A 20,238-nucleotide genomic window follows, 5' to 3' on the forward strand; every position below is an offset into this window, starting at 1 on the left:
AAATAAGCTTCCGGATAGTGAAATCCGGAAGTCACATATTAGTTCTGGATTTGTATATCCGGAACTTTGTAATTTGACTTACGGATATAAATATCCGGAAGGCAAAAGTTTAAAATTATTAAGGGTAAAATGGACATTTCTTGTGAGTGTGTTGGGTGCAGGTTTGAATTGATATGGTGCAGGGAGAATCAGCCCTAAACTTGTTCTCGATGCACTTTTAGAGAATTCTATTCCTTTATTACAGTGTACATCTTTTCATTATCATTCTCAAAAAAATTATCTCAAACTCTGCTTATTTGAAATTTTCACAGATCTTACCAGCAATACTCACAAGAGAATATTGAGACAAGATAAATCACCAGAAAGTGTGAATCTCCTAAGAGAGTATTCAAATCACAATGAATGAGCAGATTTAAGTTGGTTTTAAACAATTAGATTTGGACAAACCTATTTTTTAACAAGTTTAATATAAAAGTCCAAGTGTATCCCTTCCACTACATTAACAAGGGAGGAAATAGGAAAATATAAATAAAAACCCTTTAGCCTCATTATTATTTTTCATGAATTGTGTCTAAAATCTGCTCTATTAAGATTATCCTAAACTATCACTAGATAATTGAATAAAATTAGAAACATAATAACATCATCAACTGTAAGTTGAACCTATCTTTAGTTTCTTAGGCTTGGTGTGTTGTTGAATCATCATATTCTAGATAACGTGTCAACAATATGTATTGACTTTAAATGATAATGCAAAAGTGCTTCAAAAAAATTTCTGCATTGTGAACATAATCTATAAGTTATAAAAAATAAACAAGGAAGGAGAACAAGATACTGCCTTTTTTTCATTGTAGTTTTACAAACCAACTCAATCAGCGACTTAACTTTCCAACCAAGGATGAAGAGCATTAAATAACAACGTAGTGAGAAATGTATTATCGGTTGCACGCTAGACTATAAAACAAGAATGATCTAGATAGTGGATCTTATTAGCTGTCAAAGCAATTTCTCTTATTGAATAGGATTACAGCAGTAAAGTAAACATCAGGAGTGGATGTCTCCATAAGCAATACCAGGCAGTATAATAAACATCAGCTCTGCTGGATTCCACTAGGCCATGACTCATTTTTAACAGGCTTCAGAATAGCTTCAACTTCTGATAGAGCCTCTTCATCAATTCCACTTGTTGCAAGTTCTCTTGCAGCAGCAACATTTTCCTCCACCTATTTTGTTATATTGTCCCAGTTAGAACAAGCAAGACAGTAACATCAACTTTTTCAAGACTTTCTTTGAATTCCATCAATACACCAAGATAATATGGTATTATACGACAAAAGACGTATACTCAAATAACCGCAACAGTTTGCAGTGCCATCAATTAGAGCCAGGAAATTTCCTTAGTATGTACTTTACTCATGCAGTACTGTCTATTAACTTACAGCATCAGATAATAAGAAATTGCATTAGCATATACCTTTATGCTCAATATTGGTTCATTATTTATTATTGAGTTTGGTGGGTGTGAAAAGGACAGGTGAAAAAAACGATAGTTATTTTATGGAGGAAGATTCTCACATGTTTCAATGAACACAACAAGAAGAAAGGTGAGAAATTTATAGACCAAGCCATACAAAAGTTCTAGAGCAAGCAACTTTCGTGCATTATCCACAAAATTCAATAGATTTTCACAGTAAAGATATATACAATTTTTTAAATATGGCAATTCAGGAAGACTATGAAACCGAACCTGTTCAACGGATTTCATTCCTACAAGCACTGATGAAATTTCCTTATTCAGCAAGCTGTACTGCAACGCTAACTTTGAAATGTTTTTTCCCTTTTCTTTGCAATGAGCGGCAGCAGCTTGACATGCAGACTGCAAAGGTCCAAATTAAAATACAAATGTGGCAAAAGAAGACCAAACTAATAGAAACAGTGTGGTAGTAGCAAATACTTGGATCCGTTTATAAAAAACTGCAAAAGAATGAGGCAAATCAGGATTTTCTTCCAATATGATGACCAATTCGTCTTCCTTTTTTTATGTTATTATTTTATCTCCCAAATTCTAATTCTTTCTTTATTTTCAGCCGAACCGGATCACTTTCTGTCACAAGAAATTCACTCACAAAAACGAATTTAATTTAAGAGAATATTGGGTTATGATCACTCACTCCTTTATTTCCTTTTGTCTCCCATTTAAGGTTCTTTCGTAACTGAAACTAGTTATAAGATTTCATTTTCACCCCTTTTCATTTCTACATGTCATCTAATGCGTCATGTAAACGAATTTAACATCAGGTGAAGGTGAACAATAAGGTAAAAAATAAAATTAACACTGTCTTTCGAACTTTGAAAAGGAGAATTAAATTGAAAGAAAACGGAGAGGGAGAACTGTGTGTGGTGAATTGAATTAGGGTTGAATGAGTATATGAGAGTAGGAAAATATGCAGAGTGAAAGTGCAGACCTTGAGTTGGGGCGAAGCTGGATGCCATTGAGGTGGACCAGCTTGAGTGAGAAGGCCCATAGAGAGCGGAGAAGCATTGATGATGGCAACCCCTTTGGCCTTCAAATAGGGTACCAAATCCCCCAAGCTGGAGTCGTTCACAGAGTAATGGCAATACGAAAGCACCACATCAATCGTCCCAGGCGGAACCTTATCAAGCACGTAACTGAAAATCCCCAGAGGAAGCCCCGTTATGCCGATGAAACGCGTCTTCCCCGCCTCCTTCAATTTCACCAGCGCCGGAATCGTCTCATTCACGATCTACCAAACAGCAACAACAACAACAACAACCAATCAATCAATTATTCGCTTCCATGAAACGCAGGAAGCTGAACGAGAAACGACACGCGCAGAGGTAACTAACCTGGTCAAGAGAACCGAACTCGATGTCATGGCACTGGAGAATGTCGACGTAGTCAAGCTGCAACCTCTCCAAGCTCTCTTCCACACTCTTCGTCACTCTCTCCGCGCTGAAATCAAAACCCTCCTTGTACCGTCCGCACTTCGTGGCCACAACGTACGAACTCCGAGGAGCTCCCAGAGCCTTCAGTGCCTTCCCCAGCACTTTCTCCGACAGTGTCCCTCCGTAATACCTTCAATTTTTCACACAAAATCAATATATGTGTATGTATGAATGTATGCATGCATATGGGAGAATGTAATGGGAGAGTACGGAGAAGTGTCGAAGAAGTTGATGCCGGATTGAAAGGCCAGGCGAACGGAAGCGTTAGCCTCTTCCTCGGAAACAGTGCCGAAGACATTGCCCAGTGGTGAAGCTCCGAACCCGACGCAGCTGATTTTCAGTCCGGTTCTACCAACCTCACGTAATTCCATTCTCTCTCTCTCAAACACACTTTTTTTTCTTGTTTTTCTTTCTTTCTTGCATCACAGAGGAAGGGATAATTTCCATTTTATGAATTTCAAAGAAACTTGCGGACTGGACCCACCGGCCGTATTAGTGCACTGCATTTTTTTCCGGTAGGGTTAGCTACATTCAGTAAAATCAAATATTTTAACTATTTCGTTTTTTTAGTATAATAAAACAATGTATTCTTAGTACAAAATTTTAATTTATTTTTTAAATTTTATTAATGTTAAGATAATTAAATGTGTTTAGTCTTTATAATTATCAATTATATTTATTAAAAAGAAAATTAGTAATTAATTTTAAAGAAATCAATAAGTATTTAAAAAAAGAATTTCACACATATGGTGAAAAAGAAAGTGTCCAATAGTTCTAAGGATCAAACTAAACTACCTTCCAGCTCTTTCTTTTTGCGCCGTGAAATTCTCATCTGCACCCCCTAAAAATATATCCCCAAGCATTTTTAGAACTTCTTTGCACTCCCACGACAAATTTATCTTTTCTAGAAAAACCGAAATAAATTTAATACCTTTTTGGAAAGATCATTTCAAATATTATGAAATAATTTTTTAACAAATTTAAAATCTATTTTGGAATAAACTTTGTTGAATGATTGAAGAATGATGTTTGTGTAGAGGTTGTAGTTCCCTTTCTTTTCAATTCCCCAAATGAACACATCCAAAAAAAATTATATTAGTTTAAAAAAGGTGGCTTGTTGTGTGAATGATTGAAACATACATAATTTTAGTCAAATTCACACAATTATAAGAAAGAATTATGAAATACTTGAATGTGGGAAGAGGTTGGTGAATGGGTTGGTTATCTGTTGTCTTCTTTTCTACAACATAAAAAATGAATCCAATAAGCGATGGAAGGAAGAGGAAATGTTGCACTAATGAACTAAGAAAAAACAAAACACCATATTTTTTATACTACTCACTCATGCCATCTTCCAACTCACACTCTGCTTTTAATAGGGAGGCAGCACTCTGTCGTGTAATTATTATGGGCTTAAGAGTTAATATCCAAATTCGTTAATGAAATATGGGTATGATATTAAGAATAAATATTTAATAAGTGTTTTAATAAAAAATTCATGTAAAGTGCACAAAGATAAAAGATTGAATTGAAATGTAGGAATATAAAATACATTATGCAAAAAATAAATTCATTTGTAAATCTAAGAAAAAATAATAAAACTTTTTCTCTTAAAAAAATAGAAGAATAAAACTAATGAAAGAATTTTTTAACATATTTCACTTTTTTTCTCATGAGAGAAATAGAAAAAAAAAGGAGTTTATTTGAGATAGAGAAATAAGAAAAATTAATTGATGTGGAACTTTTGTTCTTCTATTTTAAAAACTATTCTACCGGAAGATTTTGACCGAATTAATTAAATTTTTATATTGTTTTTAATTGTTTATCATTTGTATTGCTTGCGTTTTGGAGATCTGTACGGCTTACGTCTTGGAGAAACTATAGTATGATTAATATTATAGTGTTGATTGACTTTATCATAACATTTTTCTGAATCTTTTGTACATATTTCTTTTTTTATTGTCTTACGATTAGTTTGATATTGTATATTCATTATCATAGAATGAAAGATAAAATTCCTTCAAATAAACAAGATGCTCTAATTGTAACAATATACAGTAATATTCTAGTACCTGTGTTTTATCTATTAACCTTTGAATCTAGATAACTTCTTATGTTCTTGGATAGCTTTTGAGGTAGACTTGCTTATCAAGATCAATTGCAAAATATAAATTAATATAGCATTTGAAATCAAATTTTGATCCTCCAAAACATAATACGACGTAATTATCAGGGGCGCGCTCTACCACTGAGCTAATAGCCCGTCGTGCGGGCTTCCCGCCGGGCCCGCTATGCCAAAAGCAAGAGAAACCCCATCCCAACACTTGAGGTTAATGCATATAAAGATCATCTCAACAATAATCAGTGTTCTCCACATGGATTTGTAATGAATATACTAATTGTTCTCATTATTTATCCAATGTTTGTTCTTATACATATCATGACATATATAAAATTTTCCACCATTGTCATATAATACTCGACTCATTTTCATCCTTTTTGCTTCATTGTTAGAACTCATACTTAAGGATAACTTATAATTGATAGAAACTATGATAGAAATTAACTTACAATCTTGCATATTGAAGCGTCTCAAACTTTTAGTAGGTAATTCTTCTAAGAAAGCCAAACATTCTTCTCTTTTTTGTCTTGATGAATTTGCATTGTTATCTTGTCCCAAGTCCTTCGTAAAAAACTCCCTAGTCAATTTTGTCATCAATTCTTGGATTTGAACTTTATTGAAAGCTACCATACAACAACAAGATGATAAAAATATTCTCATCAAACTTAGTGTAATGTGTGCAGTGGTTTGAACTTAGTTTTTTTTGTAACTAAGACTAAAAATAAAGGAACCAAATCTCTTCTACCAACACCTAGGTGTGCTTGATTTAGATCGTACAAAGATTTGATCAACTTACAAAAAAAAATTCTTATTCTTGAAATCTTTTGGTTGGAGCATATATATATCCTTTTTAAGTCCTTAAAAAGAAGTAGTTTTTACATCTAATTGTTTAATATGTAAAACAAATGCATCACACATAGTCAAAACAACTCTGATTAATTTGACAACTGAAAAAAATATCTCATTAAAAGTCAATACCTTCTTTTTAGAATATCTCTTTACCACAAATATTGAACGATATTTGTTGCTCTTGATTATTATCATCTTGTTTCATCTTATAGACCCATTTGCAACTAATGACTTTTTGAATTTTCAAAGTTCAATTAATTTTCATGACTTATTTCTACGAAGAGCCTCTGATTCTTCTTGTATTGATGTCTTCCATAGAGAAACATTTGAACCATTCATAGCCTTAAAATGTTGAAAATTATCCTTCTTCATTTAGAAGATAATATGAAAGGTTCCTCTTATTACAAATTGTGAGTGTTAGGTGGTTTAAATTTATCTTGTGTTGATCGTCAAAGTCTTCAATCATTTACCTCCTCTAACTATTACTTTTTTTTTACTTTTGTTCTATATTCAGAAGAGTTAACTAAAAACTTATTCTCTACTTACACTATAACACTCTCTTTTTCTCACTTTGTAGTCCACTTTACAAAGATTACATCCTTACTGAAAACAATCTTAATTGTAGTAATGTCTCACAAAAGATACCTTCTCATTGTTAGCATACCTAAAAAATGTACACTTCTTGGATTTTGTATCCAACTTTGTTTTTGATTGGTATTGAACATCTTTTACACAAGACATCTAAACAAACTAAAAAAGAATCATCAACTAGTTTTATTTCCCACATATTCATTGATGTCTTCAAACCAATTAATTGGTGATAATCAATTTATCACATAACAAACAATTTAAGTTGTTTTTTTCTCACAAAAGACTTGACCATCATTTTCATTCTTAGCATAACTCTTATTATATTTTGGATTCGGTCACACTTTTTTTTTGTGTAAACAAAACTCAAAATTGTTTAATAATATCATCTTACTTGCAGAATGCCAAAAAGTCACATTTACATCTTCTCCTGTATTATTTGTCTTCAAACACTTAATAATTTTGTCAGTTTACTTATACTTTGAATTCCTTGAACATTGCAAACAATTTGACTTCTTATCGATGAGGTATGTCCACAATCTGTTAAAGTAATCATCAACATATGAAACAAAATATTTTTCTCTTCTTAGGGATAATATTAGTGATTTTTGAACATCAGAATGAATCAAGTTTAGTATGTATTTTTGTTTCTAGTAGTCGCTTTAGCATGTTGCTTGCCTATCACGTATTGCTCACAAAAAGATAAATTAACTTCCTTGAACTCATGTAAGAGATTACTTTCTGCAAGGATTTTCAAACCTTACTCTAACATATGATCAAAGTTGTGATGCTACATCATCATTACTTCTTCTTGACTTGTTATTGCAATAAGTGTGTCAACTTCTTGTAACATATCTCTCTAAATCATGTATAAATTGATGGTAATCTTTTCTTCTTTCATCACTACTATATTTTCTCTCACCACTTTTAAGATCATACCTTCAATATAGATCTTCCCGCACTTTCCATCCCTTTAAATTGTGTGAACAATTTTATCATATATTTTTAATTTGGTAGAGTCATATGTTTCAATTGAATCTGTTATCCATCTATCATGCACTATAAATTTTTATTAATAATAGAAATCAATATAGATAGAAATAATTTTTTAGTCTTTAAATTAATATCTAATTTAGTTAACATAGTGACTAATTATTTTTTATCTCTAACTTTAGTTGCTATTTAATGATTTTCTTGTAGTGCATAATGTAAAAATAAAAAGGTAATTTATTAATTCATAAAGATGAATTTATCAAAAGATTCTTCATATGCATGTTTTACATAGGTATGAATGGATAGATATATCCAACCCTAAGCACTTCTCTAAAGGAATTAATATAGTATATTGTTGGTGTCAATAATTGTTTAACGTCACTTCTTTCTTCCTACTAACGAACAAAGTATAACCTTTTCAATATTGAACACAGTTTGATTGTTATTCCCGTTTCAATCGGCCACACTAGTTTTTCACCGCCACAGATGCTACTAGGGAATTGGCTAAAATCTTCTAAAGTCAATGGAAACTGTGCTGTATGAATCATTAAGCTTACAAATCATATTTGAAAATCGCAATCAACGAAATGCTTATTCATGATGTATATTTAACCACGTTATCACATAGGCTTTCGTTTTTTGTTAATTAATAGCTCATGATGAGTTGTCCAACGAGCTCTTGTAAATGGCTTTTTGTTGCGATTGCAAATGATCTTTGACCAAATGAGAGACTCGGAAGCAGCAAAGGAAGTGACTTAACGAAACAAAGCAAATAAATGCGCGTTCCTTGAGGCTTTGGACACGAGTCAGGGACCACATTATGATCCTTGTTTTTAGGCTCTTATCAGAATTTCAATGTTTAGTCGGTGAAGAACACCCCAAAGTCCACAAAAGAACAGTAGTTAGGAGACACTGATTTGTCATTTTGAAGGCAACATCTAAATATAAAATGAGTTGTATATATGTTCCTTGATTGAAAATATTAGGCTTCCATGGTTGTCCCAGACAATTCACCCCATAAAACCCGTGAGCATGATAGTGCAACTGTTCTATAAGTTGGGATACAGTAAGGTCAAGTAGGAGAAAGGTTGTCACAACAACGAAATATATAAGCTGCTGCTTCTAGGCATAGTGCCCTCACATTAACAAGGACCTGCAATATCTGTTGATGAGTAAGTTTCTTATCTTCACCAACTCTCTCATAAAGATCTTTGATTGTAGTCCACAAGTGCATGTACCAAAGAATATTGTAATTGATAATAGACACGAGTGCATGGAATGTTGTGATCTGGGGATATGGGGATTTTTTTTTCTTACATGTATGGGGTTTAGGGATCACTTATATAACATAAACTAGTTGAAATTAAAGTAACAAAGCTTATCAACTTTGAGCTGATGCTCTTGACTTCTCTTCCAGGATATTACCTCTGGCTCTTTTGATTGCATAATGCATTTGGTTGGAAATTAAAATAAGAGATATCTAATATAGTAATCAGTAAAAGATGAAAATACTTGAATCTTTTCCTAGCTAGACCTTGATTATTGAAATGTCTTTCATGAAAGATTTTTTTATGGTATATATATTATGTTTTCTGATCTAGAAGGAGCAGGAAATAATGGAGGACCCTAATTTTCTTCGTCAGTGGCACCTGAGTTCTATTGATGATCCTAACTTACTGCCAGTAGCTGCTGCTTTTGGAGAGACTTTTCAACATCATGCATTCACTTATCCAGACTTCAATCCCAAAGCTTCCATGGAAACTACACTTACTGACATTGAAAGACCAACAAAACATCACAAAAACATCAGCTGGAATCCCAACAAAAGTGCTGCTCAGACATCAGATACACAATTTGTTTCTTTCCCAAATCTTGTTTCGTTTATGGATTCCAATCACATAAGTCCATTGGGATTAGTGAAGGCCAATGAGATGGCTTGTCCTATAACCAATAGCACAACTTCTCTGGACACTATCTCTCAAGGAATCTTGGGGAATCATAACTATCTCTTTAAGGCTTGCCAAGAGACCAAAAAGATTGGAAGACGTTCCAAAATTTATCAACCTCCAGACCACATCATAGCTGAAAGGAAGCGAAGAGAGAAGCTCAGCCAGCGGTTCATTGCTTTATCTGCCCTTGTTCCTGGACTACAGAAGGTATAAAATATATCAATGTAAATGCCTTTCTGTAGTTCTCCTTTTACTGTATATCTATGCTGTACACATTGAGCATAAAGGCCATAAAATTTGAAAAGACTAACTTCATAGCAAGTTTAAAGACCAATTAGCACACATAAATTCAAAGATTAAACTACAAGAGGATTAAACTGTTTATTGATTAACTCTAGATGTGTAATTGTTAAGCAAGTAGGCATACCTAGCGTTACTATTTTGTGTCCATTCTGTGTGCTTCTATATCACATTCATTGATCACATTTTTCAATCAGACGGACAAAGCTTCTATTCTTGGAGATGCTATCAACTACTTGAAGCAATTGCAAGAGAAAGTAAAGGCTCTTGAGGAGGAACGAAACATGAAGAAAACTGTGGAGTCTGTGGTAATTTTGAAGAAACCTCAACTATCCAATGATGGTAACACCTCTTCTTCAGAATATGATGGTCCATTATTTGACGGAACAATACCTGAAATTGCAGCAAGATTTTGTGAGAGAAATGTCCTCATAACAGTTCACTGTGAGAAGACCAAAGGAGTTGTGGAAAAAACAATCCATGAAATTGAGAATCTCCATCTGAAAGTCACCAACAGCAATGCCATGACATTTGGGAGATGTGCCATTGATATAACAATTATTGCTCAGGTAATAATTTTTATGCAGACTAAAAACCAACAGTAAAATAAAAATTATTGAATTAAGTTCCATGTATAGCAGTAAGATCTGAAGTAACAATGAAACCTTTTGTTGACACTGCAAAATAGGTAAATATAAATGGTTTCCTGAACACGTTTTATATTTTGACTAAACATGGTTTAATTGATATCTATGCATCATTTTTTCATAATTATTTCCACTAAACTGTATTTTTTTCAATATGGTAAATTATATTTCTGCTACATACAGATGGATATGGAATTTTGCATGGAAGTGAAGGATGTAGTGAGAAACCTGCGCTCAGCTTTTACATCTTTCATGTGAGGAGGTTCTGTTGTTCACATCACCAACTTCAAAAGCATAAGAAAAATAGGAGTTTCAACTATGTACCAGTTTAAAGTTTAAGTTCTTCACGACTTTGTGTAATGTCTATGATACTTCAACCATATTATCTTTTTGCATGGTCAACTTGTTGACCATGTTAATGCCACCCACCTGTTTCAAGTTTCAACTGTTACTACAGAGCTGGTTAGCTATTTTCTATAGTAGTTGTACATACACACATATATTCATATATATATATATATATACATATATATATATATATATATATAATTTATATATTTAATCATATTTATGTATTTTTTTATATAAATATATGTTAAAAAATAAAATTATTTAATTAAAAATGACAGTTACAAAAATGAGTATCTATTTTATATGATAGTACAAATAAATATTTTATAATTACTGTCTTAGTAACTAGTATAGTTATCTATAACAAAATATATGAAAAAATTCTCTTATTTTATATATAGTTAATATTTCCATTTTATCCTTAATTATATTTTATATTTTAAAATTATGATTTAAATAATGCAATATATTTCATATATAAAATAATAATAATAAATATAAATTGATCATCCATTAAAAAATATTTCATGAAAATAATATATATATATATATATATATTTATTGTAATGTAATTATTAATATTTTTTTCTGAATAATATACTTGTATAAAATATAATTGTTTTAGTTATTAGTACACTTTTACAAATTATAGGTCGTTGTGTTATGTAATCTTCCGGTGTATCATATTAACTCTTTCCTACACTTCGGACAGTTAATATCCATTCACTCATTCATACTTAAATCTCTAACAAAATATTAAAATTTACAATCTTTATTCTCTGAGTAAATGTTGAAGATTACATGACTATAATTTATATAAGAATCGAAAATTTCCATTACAAGTTTGTTTTATTAAGATTAATTAAAATTTAGATTCAATTTTTAATATATTATTAATTTTTTTTTAATAAAATTTATTAGATTTATGATGTGATCCTTTACTCTTGCACTGAAAAAAAATCTATTATGTTATTAAACAACTCATAAATATATAGTTTTACATATATTATAAAAAAAATTGTATTGAAAATAAAGTTATATAATATTATTTAAAATTAAGATATTGCCATTTTATCCTATTTCACACTCTATTTGTTAGAGAAAGTAAAGAAGATGAGAAAAAGAAAATATATATTATATATTGTTCGATTTAAGAAAAATAGTAAAATTATGAAAGAGAAAAAAAATTACAATATGCTATTTTTAAAATTATATATATATATGGTAATTTTTTTTTGGTAGATGCTAGAACAATAATAGTTTACTAATAATTTTGAGATGCTATAAATTTTCATACCACATAAAAAAAACTAATAAATATAGTATGTCATTTGTCCTATTTACTAGATTGAATAATCACTATTTAGTTACTTTTGTTAGGTTGTGTCTTGTAGCAAAAACGAGTTAGAGAGTTCTTTACTTTGTTGTTTCAGACTTGGTTGTGATGATGAGTGAAAAACATTGTATTTATCTTAAACAAATAAATTTTTTAACAATTGGAGCTATTATTGCAAAAACATTTCCAGAACCACATTATTGCTTTTACTTAAGGTCCATTTTGTCATAAAATGTATGCTACCTTAAAAGATACATTTGAGACTCACACCTAGTATTCAAATATTTGAAAAATAACGGAATCATTTAATAAATAAGTATAACATGAAAAAAAAGACTTCAGGAACTATATATCATCAAATAATCATGGTTACCTATCTATAATAGGAGTACATTTTTTGTTAGGATGAATTACTATTAAAAGAAGTGAAACAATATTAAGTTCTTAAGAAAAATGTATGTACAACAATATTTGAAGAATTAGAGAAGATATATAATTATTTTACAATTGTCCAAACTTATAAGCCAACAATTAAGATGCAACACTTGTCTATTTTAGATTTAAATATAAAAAAATGGGTACCAAAATTCAATATTGGAACAACTCACTCAAGAATCACAATAAGTTCTTGGAGACCCACATATATCACAAACAAATAAAAGAAAAAGATATGAAGAAAATGATAGATGTAAAAGTGAATTGAACATGAAGAATATGATTGCAACAATAATAAGACTTACAAGAAAAAATAATTTATTTTCTTTTCTAATTTTTAGATTTTAATATTACATTTATGTGTTTTATTTATGTAATATGTACATAAGATTGATTTTTCTATAAAAGATAGGTAGTTTATATATGTAATTTGACTCTATATGATTTCACTAAATTGTTCATATGCACAACTTATTTCATAAACTACACTTAGAAAACATATAAAATATTATCGATTTCAGAACTATAACTCAATTAGACTGGATTAAATTGTTAAATTATTTATTAAAGAATTGTAATTAATTATATTGTACATATAATTATTTACTATAGAATTACAACTCATTATAATTTATAATTGTAGAAAGTACATGGAGGGTAGAAAAATTTGTGAAAGATATATATGAATGAAAAGATTAATGAGAAAAGAAAAATATCCTAACTTTTTTTTCCTATAATCTTCAATATTTATTTTTAATATATATATATATATATATATATATATTAACCAAGAAAAAATAAATAATTACATTACTCATATATAAGAAAAATGTTATTCTTCTTAAAAGATAAGATGAGAGTATTATGAGTTATTAATATAAATAAAATAAACAATTCATATTAAGAGTGACTATACTTTTAAAACAAATGCATCGTATATATATATATATACTATTATCACACTTACACAAATTAATAAGTATAATATTTAATTCAATTACACACTTAAAAAAATAATTTGAAATTTGGGAAGGCGATAGATACCCGAAGTTGAGGGCATGTCACCCCTTCTTCAATTACCCTTTTCCTTTTTGTATATATGTGGAATATATATATTGATTTTTCTGAAAGAGTAGTTGAACATGCCGTTAGCAAGCCTCTAAGGATTTTTTTTCTTTTTGCATCTGCTTGAGAATCTCCTCATCTTTAAAATGAATGCAGGTTGGATTACATTTAAGGATTGGGACTCCTCCTTGTTCTTGGATGCCAAGTGAAGACAGATCTTTACCTTTGATGCACAATGTTCAGATTCTGAGTGAATTTTCTGGAAAATTGGTAAGGGTTTGATGTGGCTGAATTGCATTTTTTTTCTGGTGAATCAATATCTAGGTAAAAAAGTAATAGAATAACTCTAAACACCGCAACATTATCTCCTTGCGTGTTTATGAAACTTGGGTCTGAATGTACAGGGAAAGGTTACGTGCCATCATAATTAACATTCAAAATGTAATTTAAAATCATAATATGTGAATATTATTATTCTATGATGGATATGCTGAGATGTGTAAGTTCACGATTGGACCATTCATGAGGTTTTTTTTTATCTCATTTCGTCCATTTCAATTCCTATTTCTTGAATTTGTTTGTTTTAGTTTCTAATTTACCAATTAGATCAACTGTTATCTAGATGGTGATTTTCCAATTAAGTTTTCTACTCGACAACACATCGTCAGGTTGAAATACTGTCATGCACTGGTACAGTTTTGTTCAATCCTTTCTCTTTATATCTTGTCCTCCCGCCTATTTTAGTTTGATTCCCATACAAAGATTTTAAATTGGAGTTCTTAAATGGTAACACATCAAATCAAGTAATTTTGAATTGAAATTTTCTTTTATCATTTGGTTATCTACTAAAACTTTGTTATATTCTTATCATCTGTCAATTGTAGTTAAGGATATACTCAAGTCTCTTGTCTTCAAACAGATTGTGCATGTGCCTCAACTTATGCATATGAAGACCTCAATGGCTATAAGGAAGTAATTTTACTCCTTAATAAGTATAATACTTAATTCAATTACACACTTAAAAAATAATTTAAAATTTGGGAAGGAGTGATAGATACAGAAGTTGAGGGCCATGTCATCCCTTCTTCATTTCCGTCTCTTCATAGTTTCTTCCTGCACCGCTACATTTTTCTTCTTCACTCTACAATGTTATACAAAGACAAAAATATCTCTATTATTTTTTAAAAATCCTGAAATACACTTAAACCTAAACTATTCTTTTCTTCTTTGTTTGTCTCTCAGTCATTCCATTGTCTTTCCACGGACTCCATGTTATATCTTAAAGTTTTGGGATTTGATTAATATTATTGTTGGGTTGTTAAAATTTAATTAGTAGATATTGGAATTTAATTAATAGTTTCTATTATTTATCATTTATCTTTAGTTGGGATTTAATTAGCATAACTTATCTCTATCCTGACAAATAAAAATTGATAGAAAATCTATAACTATATATAAAGGGGATTCCCTTCTTACTTGTTTTTTCTTTTTACATAAATTACTTCTCAATTTTACCCTTATTTCAATATTTATTTTATTATTTTATTTTGGATATTTCAGACATTTTGTTATTTTTTCTGAGCCGTTACTAACTATACTACAATTTTTATGATATTTGAGTTTGAAAACTGTTTTTTATTTCTTTTTAATTTATTTTTTTTAAATTAATATCTGGTAAGTTTTGTTTTGCACATCACTGGTTGGTTCTCTTTTATTATTTAATTATTTTATTTAATTATTTTGTAACTACTTGAACAATTACAACAGTTTTGAAATGGTAAAATTGAAAAATATTACTTAATGTTAAATTTGGAAAAAAGTGATTGAGAAACTAGAGGTTTGTTTGAACTTTGGATTGAAAACATGCTCATTTTTCTCTCGTTTTGCTCTCTTTTCTCTATGTTCATGTTGCTCTCTTTTTTCTTTTGATTTTTCCAATTCTCATTCATAATGAGATTGAGTTCGTTTTCTAATTATTAGTTTAACATCATGTACAGTTCCTTTCTTTGTATCTGTAATATAATTTTCCCACTTTTCTTTTTCAACTACCACTGTGAAGTCCAAATCAATGACATATGATCTTAACAACCTACTGTCGTTGTTCCCTTTTTGTTTTTCTTCTTTGGGAAATTCATTATCTACCATGAATTTGAATTATATGCATATATGATGTACACTACATTTAGCTCTTCTTAGAGAGAAGGATACTGTTGAAATTTTGAGATAAAGTTGGTTGTGAAACCGTTGTATTTCAATGGGTATCAAAAAAGTGCAACAAATCTAATACATATATCTCAAATTTTTATATCTTAATTATAAAGCATTAAAGTTAAATACATATTAGTTAATGTTTCGATCCATTGATATTTCTTATTTGTTTTTAAAACTAATATCTGTTGTGATTTTCTTCTGCATATCATAATTCTTTGTTTTTTTAGTCTTCTCAATGGATTTTCTCCTATCTCATCGGATTTTCTCTCTCTTAGTGACCGTCTTTGTAATTTGATAACATAAAACCTAACCTGTATTTTCTCAATATTGCATTGCATTATAATTCAAACCTTTTTTACTTTTTTTTGTAAATTATAAAAAAAGGGAAAGTGATAACTTCTTATACTCTAATTCCACCTCCGCAACCATAGAATAATGTTTTTTCATCATCACTCTAATTCAAATTTGAACACTAAAATTAGTATGTAAAATGTTTCAATTTTTTATTTTATGCATTATCTTACTTTGGTTTATACGTTTTTTTACGAAGATCTGATTTTTTATTTATTTTGTGGAACATAATTTAATGGAAGGTCATTTAAAATTATTGTATAAACCAAAATAAACATAATTTACTAAATTTAATGAGTTTTAATAATTTTCAATCAATATGCATTTAAAAAAAATATTTTTATGACATAATTTTCACTTAAAACAAAACGAGTATATATATATGATCGTCTATATATTTGATTTAAAACTTAAATATTACTATAATCACTAAAAAACTAATTAAGACCTAAGTTTATTTTAGTTTGAAATACTAATTAAGATAACTAAAATAATAAAATATTTAAATTAAAATGAATTTTTTTTAGTTTCAAAATTCATTCAAGTAATTTATCTAATATTAATTAAGATAAACATATTTATTTTTTTCAGTATCACAATATAAAAGTACAAAAATATATATAAAATTAAAAAATCATTAAAAATATGTGATAAGAATATTTTAATAGATCAATAATTCTTAATAATTTCAAAGTTTAAAAAGAAAGTTTCATTCTAAAACGTTTCAAGTAACATCCAATATAAAAACCACATTAATTTAGGTTTATTTGAATAGTTTCATTTACAAAGTAAAATTGTTGTTGCATTTGATAAAAAGTAAAAAATATTCAAATAGGTATAAATGGAATCATATCATATGTGGAAGTTTTTATTTAAAAAATATTTTTTTATTGAAAGTTGAGCATTAATTCTCAAAGATACACTCTTAATCTTCTTTATCTTTCTATACTCTTTTAATAATCAATTCTACTGTTAATTAACCAAAGTAAATCACTTAAAATAGACTGTTGCATTCATCATTTCATTCAAAAAAAGACATTAAAAAATTTGAAATAGAATTAAAAAAATGTTAAAAATAAATTGTATATTATGTATTAAAAATCAATCAAGTAGTCAAACTCTAAAGAAATATCATTATTTATGGTCAAAGATCATACATATTGAAAAATCAAACTACTCTAGATTTGATGAATAGATAAATCCGTAGAAATAAAAAATGTTGATACATAATAATAATAATAACATTAATAGAAAAAAAAACACAATAATGATAGAAATAAAATATTTGATCCATAGTAATAAAAATAAACTACAAATATACATTAAAAACAAAAATAAAAAATGCGGATATATATGCGCGAGAGTGTTCCCACTAGTTATACATAATAATGATTCAATGAGAAATAAAAATAAATAAATTAAAATTAGAGGGAAGTTAATTTTACATAATATTAACCTTAAAAGATATTGTCAAGTTTTGGAAAAAGAATAAGGATGAACACAATTTATGTTTGCATTTAATCTATTAATTGTTTAAAGAATTTCCAAATTTACTAGATGAACTCTTATCCAGCTTTGTAGTAGCAATTTTTAATTCATTACAATAATAGTGTATAAAATTTAAACTCTACTTTAAATCTAAAAGATTATCTTAAATTTTGCTTTGTTCTTTTTATAATGCTTCAACTTTTACATTTATTTAACATTATAAATTTTATTATTTTATAAAAAAAAATTCAATAGTTTAATAACTAAGATAAATAAAACTTAACAATACCCATGAATACCCATGAATCAAATTAGCAGCTTTGTAATATTATGAACTAAATCAAATATAATTATAATCTATCAAATTAGAGTAAAAATTTATTTATTTATTATATTAAAGTTAACTAGTAATTAAAATTTCCACATTACCAAATATAACAAATTAATTATCATTTCGGACCAAATATTAGAGATAAATTGAATTTATATATTACATCAAATATTACATTAATCTCTTTAATTAAATCTCAATATCTACTAAATAATATTAATCAAATCAAATTCTAAAACTTTAGCATATAACACTTCATTCTTCTCTCATAGGCATCTTTCGATCTTCGTTTCTGTTAGGGTTAGAGGAAGAAGAAGCCGCGTCTCTTCTCTTTTAAACCAAAATTCATTCACTTTTATTATTTCATTTTACTTTTCTCTCTCCAATCTTCTCTCTTTCTTCCATCTCTCTGTCACTCGCTAGGTATAGGTATGTTCACTCAACTCCATACACATCTTCATACTCTCTCTTTTATGATTCTTTATGATCACTGTCTGCTTCATTTTGTGATAGCCTTGTTAGTGTAAATTAACAAAACTACCATGCATATGAAAAAAGGCTTGCGGATTTTGTAATCCGGAAGCTAATTACAAATTTGAAAAATGACTTTCAGATTACGTAATCTGGAATATTAGAGAGGGACATTTTTGGAAATATAAAAATTTATGGAGGTGAGAGAAGAAAGTATAGAGGTGCAGGAAGAAACAACCTAAGAAAAAACAAGATCTTAGCTATATACATAAAACATGAAAAAGAAAGGGAGCTCGACAGAGAGAGCAATCACGTCTTAAGTATTTTCTTATCAACATAGACTGAAAACTAACATAACAAATGACCTTAACTAGTGTGTTTACATAATTTGAGTTAGTAATTCCCTTTGGTGCTTAATCAATATATTTAGAGTTAAAATAAGATTCTTACTATAGACTAATTTTAATATGCATTAATCCATTTCAACAACATTTAAGATTGGAGATGAAAAACGAAAGGGAACAAGAACTTACCGAGTAAATGTTGATCAAAGTATCTTGTTATTGTTACTAATTAATACTTAAAGGAGCTCAAGTAGTTTATTCGCACATGTAAGCAAAGGTTAGCTTTAAATAAGCAATCACATAATTCAACTTAGACATTATAAATACCGTAATCATTGCTAATAACAAACACACAATCTTATGAAGTTCATATCACCAAAACAAACACCATGTTTATCAGCATCGCCTAGCATTAAAATATAGCTGTCAAGTGCAACTGCACTTTATCAATGGTCACCAGGTCACACAATTGCGAATTCATTGCTATATACTCATTCTCCATTTTTTATCTCAAAAATTCTATCATCAAAACAAGCCATTATATCTCTAAACTAAGCTGAATCAAAGGCACAAACATGTTATTAAATGTGAATAAATAAAACTGGTTTTATTTTTAATTCATTTTAATATATTTTAGTCTAAATTATTTTTTATTATATGATTATCACTGTGAATAATGATTTTGATAGATCAAAATATATATATATATATATATATTTATTTTTATCAACAAAATATATATATATATATATATGATATTTATTGGATGAGTATTAATATATCTCATTTATTACTTTACAAATATTGATAATAAACATATGAACCTGATTATTGAACTAACTTAAATGAAATTTCCTAATGACTAATACTACCTTATAATGTTGGAAAATCTTAAGAAAAAATAAATATTTTCTTTGACCTAAGATTATTATATAATTAACAAGTTATTTATTACATTTTAATTTCACATCTAATACTTTCGAACACGAATATTAAATATAATTATATGTTTATGAGATTAATAATCATCAAAGAAATTATCTATCAAACCTTCCTAGGATACGGTGAATAAAGGAAGAAAAATGGATTTGATATTAAGTTATTGGATTTTGGCATTACATTGATTTAAATTTGCAAAGGATGAAAGAAAATATTATGTTATTTGAGTAAAATGGTATTACATTATGCTATCCGAACATTAAAGCATTGTTTTTAGATACTAAATTTTAATTTTAATTTATTTTATAATATTTGTAAAGAAACTAAATTTTAATTATTAAATTAGAAAACATAATATAATTAAATAAATAAATAATTTAAATGAAATATCATTATATTATTTGCTAACACATGAAATATAATTAATATAAAAAATATTTTAGTTGGAATATTTGATATACATATGTATAATATTTTTATTTTATTTTTTAATTGATTTGT

General features: G+C 28.5%; 2 protein-coding genes across 3 annotated transcripts; one reads left to right on the top strand and one right to left on the bottom strand.

The window, feature by feature from the left end:
- Positions 1 to 818: 818 nt before the first annotated feature.
- Positions 819 to 3,421, bottom strand: LOC137811924 (NAD(P)-linked oxidoreductase superfamily protein). The gene is made up of 5 exons (XM_068613783.1): positions 3,178 to 3,421; positions 2,869 to 3,097; positions 2,466 to 2,765; positions 1,748 to 1,876; positions 819 to 1,223 (listed from the first exon to the last, which is right to left on the bottom strand). The coding sequence occupies exons 1-5, from the start codon at positions 3,336 to 3,338 to the stop codon at positions 1,092 to 1,094; spliced, it is 951 nt and encodes a 316-aa protein (XP_068469884.1). The 5' UTR covers positions 3,339 to 3,421; the 3' UTR covers positions 819 to 1,091.
- A 5,131-nt stretch (positions 3,422 to 8,552) lies between these two features.
- LOC137811925 (transcription factor bHLH19) lies at positions 8,553 to 10,727 on the top strand. Of its 2 annotated transcripts, none has more exons than XM_068613785.2 (4): positions 8,553 to 8,691; positions 9,124 to 9,675; positions 9,966 to 10,337; positions 10,599 to 10,727. In XM_068613785.2, the coding sequence occupies exons 2-4, from the start codon at positions 9,136 to 9,138 to the stop codon at positions 10,671 to 10,673; spliced, it is 987 nt and encodes a 328-aa protein (XP_068469886.1). In that variant the 5' UTR covers positions 8,553 to 8,691; positions 9,124 to 9,135; the 3' UTR covers positions 10,674 to 10,727. The 2 variants fall into 2 exon arrangements, with proteins under 2 accessions (XP_068469886.1, XP_068469885.1); XM_068613784.2 differs by having other exon boundaries at positions 8,573 to 8,691; positions 9,121 to 9,675.
- Positions 10,728 to 20,238: the final 9,511 nt, after the last annotated feature.

This window comes from Phaseolus vulgaris, chromosome 2, assembly GCF_051622355.1.
Source record: "Phaseolus vulgaris cultivar YP4 chromosome 2, ASM5162235v1, whole genome shotgun sequence".
Lineage (NCBI taxonomy): Eukaryota > Viridiplantae > Streptophyta > Magnoliopsida > Fabales > Fabaceae > Phaseolus > Phaseolus vulgaris.

Coding starts and splice junctions, on each gene's coding strand:
- LOC137811924 (XM_068613783.1), bottom strand. CDS start 3,338: ATGGAATTACGTGAGGTTGGTAGAACCGGACTGAAAATCAGCTGCGTC. Junction 1,877..2,465: donor CAGCTTCGCCCCAACTCAAG/GTCTGCACTTTC, acceptor GGACCTTTGCAG/TCTGCATGTCAAGCTGCTGC. Junction 1,224..1,747: donor GAATGAAATCCGTTGAACAG/GTTCGGTTTCAT, acceptor ATAACAAAATAG/GTGGAGGAAAATGTTGCTGC.
- LOC137811925 (XM_068613785.2), top strand. CDS start 9,136: ATGGAGGACCCTAATTTTCTTCGTCAGTGGCACCTGAGTTCTATTGAT. Junction 9,676..9,965: donor TTGTTCCTGGACTACAGAAG/GTATAAAATATA, acceptor TTTTTCAATCAG/ACGGACAAAGCTTCTATTCT. Junction 10,338..10,598: donor ATATAACAATTATTGCTCAG/GTAATAATTTTT, acceptor TGCTACATACAG/ATGGATATGGAATTTTGCAT.